This window comes from Centropristis striata, chromosome 24 (genome assembly GCF_030273125.1).
Source record: "Centropristis striata isolate RG_2023a ecotype Rhode Island chromosome 24, C.striata_1.0, whole genome shotgun sequence".
NCBI lineage: Eukaryota > Metazoa > Chordata > Actinopteri > Perciformes > Serranidae > Centropristis > Centropristis striata.
In genome coordinates, this window is record NC_081540.1 from 19769813 (window position 1) to 19781753 (window position 11941).

Here is an 11941-nt window from a genome sequence, read left to right on the forward strand (position 1 = left end):
TACTTTTTTTGCAGAATGCACAATTTCAGAATAATATATCACTATCAGGTGAGAGAAAGATGGCACAGTAATGTTTCCTGAGCTTTACTGACCGTTCGACTTTTTACCTTATTTTTATTCACTCATTTACTTTATTTACTATCTAATTCATTTTCATTTTAACTGAAGCACAGCTGTGACTACCATTTATTGATTATTGTGGTTGCGCCTTTATGCTTCGTTTTGGCGGGTGGTTGCATTGATTTTTATATTCATATATTTTCTAGCATATTTCTTCACATTAAAACATTTGGATTTATTGCAGTATTGTAGCTGATTAAATCCAACCGTAATATGAACTATTATCTGCTGCAGATTTTTATCTTCTACAGAACAGGGTAACATTTTGTTATTATTGTTACCTTTTATAAGGGTTGCCATGAGTTATTAGGCTATTGTTGACTATTTATTTTTATTTAACTGAAGCGCAGCTGTGTGACTCCTGTAAGTTTATTGATTACTGTGGTTGCGCCTTTACGCAGATGCTTTCAATGGTACAACCTGCCTCAGACTCTATGGTAAGATTCTTACTGTGTTGCTTCAAATTGCATTTCAATATCTATGGTAAGAATCTAATTCCATTGTTAAAGACATTTTCATGAATCCCTCTTCTTTATTATGTTTAAAATCTACAGAGCTGCATGCACTCGTATCAGTTCATATAATTAATGTTATTTATTCATGAAGCCAATTGTGATGCACTTTACTCTTTATAGACCATTATGTATTCATTGTCAGCATGTTTGTCCACATTACTGTGATTTTAAAATTGATTTTTCAGTTTAATTTGAAGTGTCATCAAACCTTCAATGAAGCCAAGGGAAAAGGTTCGGCTATGGATGTCGTCTGGAAAGAAAGAAACAACGGACTGCAATTACCAAATACCACCATCTTCTGTAAGAAGAGCTAAATTTGAATCAGAGTAAACTAATTAGTACTACAGAATAACCCACAAGACTGCAGTGCCAACACGAATATGGTAGGAAAGTCCTGTAAGAGATTCATATTTCAATATTACACATCGATCACGTTCACATGTTCAAAAGATGAAAAAAGTATTATCTTTTTAAAATCTGTAATTTAATTAAGATATATTTGCATTCTTTGTTTTCTGATTTTTAAATTAGGTTTTTCATTTTTAAAAGAAATGTTTTTAAATTTACGGCTGCTTTTGATATTTTATATCTAAACTGAATTATGACAATGTATATGCAATGCAATGTGTATACTATTATATAAATCTAAATGAATGTTGTTAGAGATAATCTATGGCTCAAGGATTCAAGTGTGGACATTGAATATAAATGATGTGTATCATTAGTGTGAGAGCAGTGCAGAGTGGTGGTGAGTGACTCTTATTTACTATCATGCAAATGGAGCCAGACCAGCTAGCACAACAACTGGCTGTCAACAAAGAACAGAAACTCAGATTCAGACAGAAGGATCAAAGATGCAACTTTTCATTGAGTCTTACCAGAGTTTCTGTGGGTCAAACATGTGGGTTATAAAGAGTCCACACTAGAGCTTCTCTGATGTAAAACACTGAGCAGAGTGACAGTGAATGCAGCACAGTGCAATAGAACAGGTTTGCTTTGTGTTTTGATGAAAATAAGAAATGCTGGAGGAGCTATGGCGCCCTCTAGTGTGTTTTTGTGGAAGATCACATGAGTCCTCCACCAGGAGTTTAATCAGTTATTTGCACAGGAAATTAGGACTTTATTAATTTCTTTGATCTATTAAATTGAGATGCGAAACAAAAAAGTGATTGTTTTAACTTGAATTGGCACATCTGGCTTTATGTACCTGCAACGTTTAGACATAGACATCCTGCATTCAAACTCCTACAAAATAAAAGCATGCATTTTGCAGACTGGACAATTTCTGAATAATATATCTATAATGTTGCCCTGGAAATATCTTCCCTCTAAAACACGAGTTAAAACCACAGACTGTCTCTTTACAGCAGCAGGAAGAGGTGGAGTCTGGTCAAGTGCCAGCTTAAACTTTTGGCGGGAGATTATCAGTGGTTTCATTCTGGCACCAAGCATGGCACAGCATGCAGTCCTGTTTCTCCTCTGTGTTCTGGGACTCTTTCAGAAAGGTGAGAGAAATATGATACAGTAATGTGTTTCATGATATTGTTTATATTGACATTGTAAGTGCTTTTACTTTATTTTACTGAACTGAAGCACAGCAAAGTTGAAAATTAAATCCAACCGTAATATGAACCATTTAATCTGCTGCAGATGTTTTTTTCCTTCCAGAACAGGTCGAAGTGTAAATATTGTTACTTTTTATAATGATTAATAAGACTTTTAAATATACTCCGTTATTACCATATATTAAATGGTGTTTTTTTAATGTAGATTTGTTTATTTAGTTTCTATATCAACATTACTAATGACAATTATAATAGTAATTATAGCAAAAACCCTGATAGTAAGCAGGTCTGTGTGTGTGTGTGTGTGTGTGTGTGTGCGTGTGTTATATTCTAGGTGTTCCTGTATTTGATATTCAGGGTAATTTACTTAGTAATATCTTTTCTAAATTGCTTCATGTGTGTGGTGCTGCAGGTGTATCTTCTCCTGTGTGTGTTGTGTCTCCTGCAGGTCTATCGGCTCTGATAGAAACTCAGCAGACTGTGCTGGCAGCAGTGGGAGAAGAGGCTCAGTTAAACTGTCAGCTGATGAAAGAGAAAGATGTTCTGCAAGTCACATGGCAGAAACTTTTACCTGACAAGGAGCAGAATCTTGCTTCTAACAACAAATACTTTGGTCAGAAAGTAAATTCTGACTTTATAGATAAAATGGAGTTTAAATGTGTTGGACTGCTGAGCTGCTCCATAGTTATCAGGAATGTAACAGAGGAGGATGAAGGATGCTATCACTGTTTGTTCAACACCTACCCTGAAGGAGCTCTCACTGCTACAACCTGCCTCAGACTCTATGGTAAGATCCTTACTGCACTATTACAGTTTAATAAACCTCTCTCCTTTATTAATGATGTGATATTTAAATCTCTTCAGAGCTGCATGGCCCCGTCCTCCATGTGAGAGCCTCAGACTCTCCTGAAGAGACAGTTGTGTCCTGCTGGGCCACAGGTGGACCTGCTCCCACAGTAACACTGACTGTCCCTCACTACAACTCTAGCAGAGTCACCAACAGCAACGGGACAGTCACTGTCACCACCACAGCTCTGCTGTCTGCTCTCCACCACAACACCACACAGGTTAACTGTACAGCACACGTGTCCTCTGGTCCTCACAGAGAGGTGGCCACCATCATTCCTGTGTGCAAAAAGTTGTCTGATGATGGTGAGAAACATTTCCAAAGATCAGTATTTACTTTATAGTTTGTCTTTTGCATTTGTTTTCCAGGTTATGAGGAAGTTGGGTCAGATAACAGTGACTTAATTTTTTCTTTTTTTTTTTCAAAGATTGGACTTTGATCATATCGTGTGTCGTATTATTCGTGGTTGTGGCCTGTTGTGTTGCTGCAGTCACCATCCTCCTGTATAAACGAAAAAGACACAACAGGTAGTTATTTCACTCAATATCCATGTGTTTTAGTCTTTATGAGTTTTAATGTTTGTCCTGCTCTACCTTCTGAAATCCTTCAGTCTTTCTCACAGCAGACCTGAGATGAATGAGAAGCCTCAGACTACAATCCTCGACATCTATCAGTAAGAATTTCTATATATTGTCACACTTTAAATTATTTTGTGTATTTATATATATTTACTCTTGATTTTGAATCAGTGTGTACTTATTGTCAGCATGTTTATCCATATAACCTGGTCAGTATCAGTCAGTTATTGCCTTATTTCTTAAGTAAAAAAACATAAATATTTGTTTTTAGGGCCCAGGAACCTTTAGTCAAGCAGATCGATCACATCAGACAACGATCATCTCCTGTGAAGACTGAAGAAAGAGAAAACCAAAATGTGCCACATTCAACAATAAGGAGACTATGGAATCAACTGGATTAACAGTTTATGTGTAACTGTGTGAGCAGGTGGCAGCTATCATTACAACATATAAATACATGTTGGATATATTTTTAATTGTACATGATGATGACCCAAACAACAAGCAACAAGCAAAGATATCAATAAGGTGATTTCCTCTTGTAGCTCTTTGTGATTTAAACCCAACAGAGTATTTTGAAACATCTTTAATATCATTTGTATTGTTTTACATGTATTAATTGTTGTATTTGTTGTATTGCATTTGGTAAACAAAAAACATCTATCTTTGTTTTATCTTTGTCAATTTTTGTTTATTTGAAAAAAACTTTGGTTTGATTTTTATACAAATGCTTATTTTTATTTGCTTTTTCTTTATTTTATGAATTTTGTCAGACAGGATTCTTTAGGATTATTTGTTTTTATTACTTTTTGAAGTAAAGATTAAAAAAATATCTTAAAGAACATGAACTAAACTGAGTATACTACAGTACTGTGTAAATAATGTATAATACAGTGTATGATGGTGGTGCAAATTTTTTTGTCTATTTTTTGGATGGAAGTTGTATTTTCTTACTTTTAGATATTTTAAAAAAACATATTTGTGGCATGTGTGTAGTTACAGCTCCCTTTAATTTCAGCATCAGGTTGGTCCTTTTACAAGTTAATAATTAATTAATTTAATGCACAAATAAAAAACTGAACAAAGAACTCGACTCAGGCTTCAAACAAAATCTGCAACAACAGGCCTCTAACATAATAGTGAATGTAATGTGTGCTGACCTGTTGATAAGTAACCAGCGCTCCTGTAATCATTCACTCCGTACAGCGACAACATGGCAAGCGGAGCTGTGCTCTGTCTCTTTCTTCTCTCTGGAGTCTTTCAAAAGGGTAGGAAAGATTCATTAAATTATGTAACAATATTACATGTTTTTGGTTGGTTTTAAATGTATTTGTTGTAATTACAATTTTCACCACTCTCGAGGGCACTTTTGCGCTCTTTTTCAACCACGGAGGCACCAAACAGGAAAAAGGGCACTAGAAGGGCTCTCATTAAGGCACGTTATTGAATTTTCTTGCGTTAGAGGGATCATCATCATAATTCATTGTATGAAGGGGCACCCTACAGGGCACCAAATAATTTTTTGCACGTGTAAAGGGCAGCCAATAATGCACTTCCTCTCATTTTAAGATATTTACTGCATTATTACAGTCACCTCCATATTATTTCTCTCTTCTGTAATGACAGTATAAAAACCTCTCCTCCCTCTGAACCTGTTTCATTAACCACATTATACAGTAACAGGTGATTAATGAGCTTTATATAAACTAACATACAGTTTACTGATTCAAGAGTCAAACCTGGTAAGGAATGGGTTGAGTTTGTTCTAATATCTTTGTGTGATACTAGTCATCGCAGTAAGTTCATTTTCAGATGTAGTCGACCCAATCAGTTAATGATTAATAAGTGCATATAGAAAAAAAATGTTGCTTGTTGCTGTGCTGCTGCAGTCACCATTTTCCATTAACCATATAACCATAAACAAAATGAGCCACCTTCAACAACAAGACTGTTAGAGACTATAAAATTGACTGGAATGATGTTTTATGGGGAAGTTACAGCGATAATAACGATTGGACTGGACAAAGGTCTAACTGTGAACCTGCCATTAAAGTCAGCACACTAACAACATGGTGGACAGTGCTGTGCTCTGTTTTTTTCCTCGCTGTGCTCCTGCAAAAAGTTGGGATAGACGAATTAAACTCAGTAACAACAAACATTGCATGTTTTTTTTAGTTGGTTTTAAAGTTGTTTGTTGTGCATAGTTTCACAAATAACAGCAGCTTAGTTCAGTCTCTTTTAAAGTGTTTTATTTAACTATCTTGTCAGATTAACACTAACTCTTGCAGAATAAATTATAAATCACAATCATGGTTGGAAGTTACCACCAGCCAAGTGCTGGTAAAATGTGGCTACTCAGTTTGCTGCATTTACCAGCTCACTGTTGAGAGATGAAAAATTTGGAATCTAGCAGCCAAAAGTGAATGTAACCCTGCTGACAGTGAGTTACAGCGTTCTGTTACAGTTCTTGTGCTTCATAACTTCCCTTTAATGTCCTCCTGCAGGTCTAGCAGCTCTGATAGAAACTCAGCAGACTGTGCTGGCAGCAGTGGGAGAAGAGGCTCAGTTAAACTGTCAGCTGATGAAAGAGAAAGATGTTCTCAAAGTCACATGGTGGAAAATTTTACCTGATGAGGAGCAGAATCTTGCTATGTACAACAAATACTCTGGTCCACGAGTAAATTCTGACTTCAGAGATAAAATTGAAGTTATCTGTGAAGCTGGACTGCTGAACTGCTCCTTAGTCATCAAGAACATGACGGAGCAGGATGAAGGATGCTATCGCTGTTTGTTCAACACTGAGTCTAAAGATGCTTTCAATGGTACAACCTGCCTCAGAGTCCAAGGTAAGATCTTTATACTTTATTATTACAGACACCTATTATTTCTCTCTTCTGTAATGACAGTATAAACCCTACCACTCATTAATTATAATTTAAACCTGATTCATCATTCACATTATACAGTGACATGTGACTAATGAGCTTTACACAAACTAACATACAGTGCACTGATTCAAGATGTTTATGTATTTTTATATCTTATATTTCTTTCATACACGGACTAACAGAGACGAGCTGTGTTCAGTCTCCTGCAGACTAACAGCCTCCACCGTGTGCTGCTGAGGTCAACAGCTGTGCTGATATTTGCAAACTTTATGATGTGAATGTTGTTAAATGTAGCAGAGTGATCATGAGTCAACAGTGAATATTCAGGGACTCTGATTGGTTTGACCAGTGCTGTACATCTCTACAGGCCGGAGTTTATATTTTCAGGAGGGAAAGAGGACGATGGAGGAATGATCTGATTTACAGGGAACAGCTTTGTAGCCACGGACATATTTCATGAAAAGTTTACTCTCACACACTGATGTCTGTGTAACGACATTTTTTTAAATCTGTGTTCTCTTCAGAGCTGCATAGAGCCGTCCTCCAAGTGAGAGCCTCAGACTCTCCTGAAGAGACAGTTGTGTCCTGCTGGGCCACAGGTGGACCTGCTCCCACAGTAACACTGACTGTCCCTCACTACAACTCTAGCAGAGTCACCAACAGCAACGGGACAGTCACTGTCACCACCACAGCTCTGCTGTCTGCTCTCCACCATGAGAGCAGACAGGTTGGATGTGTGGTGCGATGGTCCTCTGGTCCTCTGATAGAGGTGTCCACCATCATTCCTGCTGACAAACAGTCATCTGTTGGTGAGAAACATTTCCAAACTCTCACATATGAAGATCAGTATTAACATTATAGCTCCTGTGGTTTTATGTTTGTGTGTCTGTGTGTTTCTGACAGTGATTTTATTTAGTTAGACTTCATGTTGTCCCAGATCAATATTTTCTATCTAATCTGTAATTTTATGAATATTACTAATTTTCTTCTTTACTTACAGAACTTGCTTTGATCTGTTCATTGGTCGGGATTGTCGGTGTTCTTCTTGTTGCTGCATCCATCATTGACCTGCGGCGGCAGTGGCGGCTTAAACAACATGACAACCGGTAATTTGAACCTTTTAACTCAACACCTGTCTCACACTAGCCTGGCTAACACCAGACCAAATCTCATTGGAGATTAGGTCTGGACACCTTCAATGCTTTTCTCCGTAGAGGAGGTGTGGTTTACGATCCTCCGGAGCCGTTTATTGGACGCTTAGAATGTCTATCAAAGCGTCTGTAGGTAGCTCTTAGCCAATCAGATCAGTTATACCAGATGACGTAGTAGAGCTACAGAGATGGATGTTTGTAGTGTGTGTGTCTGTGAGAGAGTGTTGCTGCTGCTTTGCTTCTCCAGTTCTCGCTTTCTGCAAGATTATTTATTTTCACGCTTTATTCCCCCTCATGTCATTCAGCCACACACATCCACTGATTTTATGGGCAATAAACAAGCTGCTGCGGGTCTCTGGGGGCTCCGCTGTCCCCCGATTCGGAGCGAGATCACCGGCGGTGACCGGCGGTCTCACCGGCTCGGCGCAACGAGCCGCAGAAACCGCCCGTGCGGCGCTAATAGCCCCGCTACCGGTGATCTCGCTACCAGCCGGGGGACAGCGGAGCTGCCGAGAGACCTTTCGCCTTTCAACTTTCGCTCTAAACTATTTAAAACACCATCTACAGCTAAAGAGAGTTTCGCGTCTGCAGCAGCCATGTTGGATCCGGAAAGCTTCCAAGTGCCGAGTAGTACGCGTCATCGTCTCACCGTCCCTCCCCGCTCTGTGATTGGATCCCTAAAACAGGGCTAGCAAAATCGCTTAGTTTCCAGACTGCCTGGAGGTTCGAAATCAAATTCGAGCGCGCAAGGCAGTCTGGGTATACCCAGGCTAGTCTCACACATGGACTGTATATAAAGATAGAAGACATGACCAAACTTCTCCATCGCCCCCTGGTGGCTGGCTGCAGTATAGGTCATAAGTCCCGCCCCTCCATGTTAGTGGATGGGACATGAGCCAAACTATAAACTCAAAGTAGAGGTCTAATACATTTCTCCCAGAGATGGTTTCTGTCATTATCAGTAGTTCTAATAACTGATGTTTGTTCACTTCTTTCATTCTTTACACAGTATGTGGTCCCACAGTTAATATGTAATGATTCATTGGGATCCTTTAAGACAAAATAAAATGTTGGTTCAGCACTGACTTTTCTTAAATCCTACAGTCCGTCTGACATGGACTCTGGGGAGACTGAGACAACACAAACACCAACCAGTGACACTCATGAGTAAGTTATTTGTTACTTGAATCAGTTCCTCTATAATGAATGTTATTTTTTCTTGAATCCAGTTGTGATGCTCTTTACTCTTACAGACCATTATTTATTCATAGTCAGCATGTTCACTGTGATTTTGAAGCTGATATCTTGGTTTCATTTGAAGGGTCAGAACATCTTTAATGGAGCCAACGATCGAGGCTCAGCTACTGATGTCTTCTGGGGGGAAAAACAGAATGAAGTGACCAAAAATAAAAAAAACCTCCTTCAGAATAAAACTTGAGTTTGAATCAGAGTGAACTAATTAGTACTACAGAATACCCCACAAGACTGAAGTACCAACACAGATGGTTGGAAAATCCTGTAAGAGATTCATATTTCAATATTACTCAGCTATCATGTACATGTTCAAAAGGTGAATGTACATTTTATTTTGACTAGTTTTTAAAACATCTGTAATATAATTAAGATACATTTGCATTCTTTGTTTTGTACTTTTTTAAAATGTGATTTTCTTTCTCAACTAAAATGTGTTTCAATGTACAGCTGCTTTTTGTATTTTGTATTTAAACTGAATTATGCCAATGTTAAAATGACACGGTACTGTATATATTGTATATACTATTATATAAATAAAATGAATGTTGTCTGAGATCAGCTATGTCTTAAGGATCATATGTATCATTAGTGTGAGAGCAGTGCAGAGTGGTGGTGAGTGACTCTTATTTACTATCATGCAAATGGAGCCAGACCAGCTAGCACAACAACTGGCTGTCAACAAAGAACAGAAACTCAGATTCAGACAGAAGGATCAAAGATGCAACTTTTCATTGAGTCTTACCAGAGTTTCTGTGTGTAGTGACAAACATGTGGGTTATAAAGAGTCCACACTAGAGCTTCTCTGATGTAAAACACTGAGCAGAGTTTTGATGAAAATAAGAAATGCTGGAGGAGCTATGGCGCCCTCTAGTGTGTTTTTGTGGAAGATCACATGAGTCCTCCACCAGGAGTTTAATCAATTATTTGCACAGGAAATTAGGACTTTATTAATTTCTTTGATCTATTAAATTGTTTTTTAATTTGAATAAAAAAAGCACATCTGGCTTTATGTACCTGCAACGTTTAAATTGCATTATAGACATCCTGCATTCAAACTCCTACAAAATAAAAGCACTCATTTTGCAGACTGGACAATTTCTGAATAATATATCTATAATGTTGCCCTGGAAATATCTTCCCTCTAAAACACGAGTTAAAACCAGACTGTCTCTGCCAGCAGCAGGAAGAGGTGGAGTCTGCTGAAGTGTCAGTTTAAACTTTTGGCGGGAGATTGTTATCAGTGGTTTCACTCTGGCACAAGCATGTCACCGCGTACAGTCCTGTTTCTCCTCTGTGCTCTGGGACTCTTTCAGAAAGGTGAGAGAAATATGATACAGTAATGTGTTTCATGATATTTATACACTGTTCAACTTTTACTTTATTTTATTGAACTGAAGCACAGCAAAGTTGAAAATTATATCCAACCGTAATATGAACCATTTAATCTGCTGCAGATGTTTTTTTCCCTCCAGAACAGGTCGAAGTGTAAATATTCTTACTTTTTATAATGATTAATAAGACTTTTAAATATACTCCGTTATTACCATATATTAAATTGTGTTTTTTTAATGTAGATTTGTTTATTTAGTTTCTATATCAACATTACTAATGACAATTATAATAGTAACTAGAAAATTTCCTCTGGGGAAATTTTGAAAGGGCCACAGGGGCTACTGCCGGTGTGTGTACACTATGATGAGATTCTTCAGAGATTTCAAACAATTAATATTAGTAATGTTATGATACTATATAATATACAAGGAGCACACCTACAACAAACATTCCTTTACAAGTAGTTATTAATACAGCAACCCATCACCTTTAACCTCAAAATGTGTGCGCATGTGTGTGTGTTTGTGCATGTGTGTGTGTGTGTGTGCGTGCGTGTATCTTTAACTGTTATTACATTAAATGACCAGTGTGTGTGTGTGTGTGTGCGTGCATGTATCTTTAACTGTTATTACATTAAATGACCAGTGTGTGTGTGTGTGTGTGTGTGCGTGCGTGTATCTTTAACTGTTATTACATTAAATGACCAGTGTGTGTGTGTGTGTGTGTGCGTGCGTGTATCTTTAACTGTTATTACATTAAATGACCAGTGTGTGTGTGTGCGTGCATGTGTCTTTAACTGTTATTACATTAAATGACCAGTGTGTGTGTGTGTGTGTGTGTATCTGTAACTGTAATCACATCAAAACATCAAAGCGTTGGGGTCGACCAATCAGAGCAGAGCAATCAACAGAATTAACAGCTGTGGAATCTTCTGGCAGAGTGAAATTTCTGGCCTCGAACAGAAAGCATTTTTGGCAAAACCATAATACCTATCATTGATCCGACTTCACTTTGAGCGTCCTGAGTTCTTCCTCAACCTCTACACATGTTTTTTTTAAGAAAAATGAAAAAATAGCTTTGTTAGAGCGATCTAAAAAAAGTTAAATCTCACTTTTTTCCGAAATCTTCCTGCGTTTTTAATATGGGAGCCAATGAGGCTGTTGGTGGATTTGGTGGCGCATCTTTGCGTCGTACGCCCAAACTATAACTCTGACAGCTTTACCAGAGGATTGTGAGTGAGAAGACTAATTTTCCTACGTTTCTATGTATAAATTATTTCTGTAGAGTGGAATTTGCGGCCTGGAGCGCAGTTTTCAAATTTATTTTTTGACAGTTTTACCTCTCCCTCTACACTCTGAGCGATGACATCACACACTCTGACACGAACATTCCGTGCAATACACACCCATTATAATCTCAGAATTTCTCCAAAAATGATCATGGTCATTGAACAGGGATTGATAAAAAACTATATGACCTATCGAAATGCAAATTAATACACCAATACACAAGACTTGTGTCTACTGTTTAAAGTTTAAATGGATACTCTAGGTGAAATTATGCTGGAGAAGTAGACGTCTGAAAATCTTCAATTAATGTTCTTTTTTGCTCATTTTCTTTCGGCCGTCCCATTCATTTCAATGCAAAATTTTGGCCAGTTTTCAAATTCGTATTCCATAGAGAAAAGTAAT

The 11941-nt window shown here is 37.7% G+C and overlaps 1 protein-coding gene across 2 annotated transcripts; it reads left to right on the top strand.

Moving 5' to 3' along the window:
• The first annotated feature begins 2657 nt into the window (after positions 1-2657).
• On the top strand, positions 2658-9474 carry LOC131962782 (OX-2 membrane glycoprotein-like). Of its 2 annotated transcripts, XM_059327848.1 has the most exons (7): positions 2658-2987; positions 3065-3139; positions 6130-6471; positions 7038-7322; positions 7514-7619; positions 8769-8831; positions 8986-9474. In XM_059327848.1, the coding sequence occupies exons 1-7, from the start codon at positions 2726-2728 to the stop codon at positions 9062-9064; spliced, it is 1212 nt and encodes a 403-aa protein (XP_059183831.1). In that variant the 5' UTR covers positions 2658-2725; the 3' UTR covers positions 9065-9474. The 2 variants fall into 2 exon arrangements, with proteins under 2 accessions (XP_059183831.1, XP_059183832.1); XM_059327849.1 differs by lacking the exons at positions 2658-2987; positions 3065-3139 and adding an exon at positions 4779-4893.
• The last annotated feature ends 2467 nt before the right edge of the window (positions 9475-11941 follow it).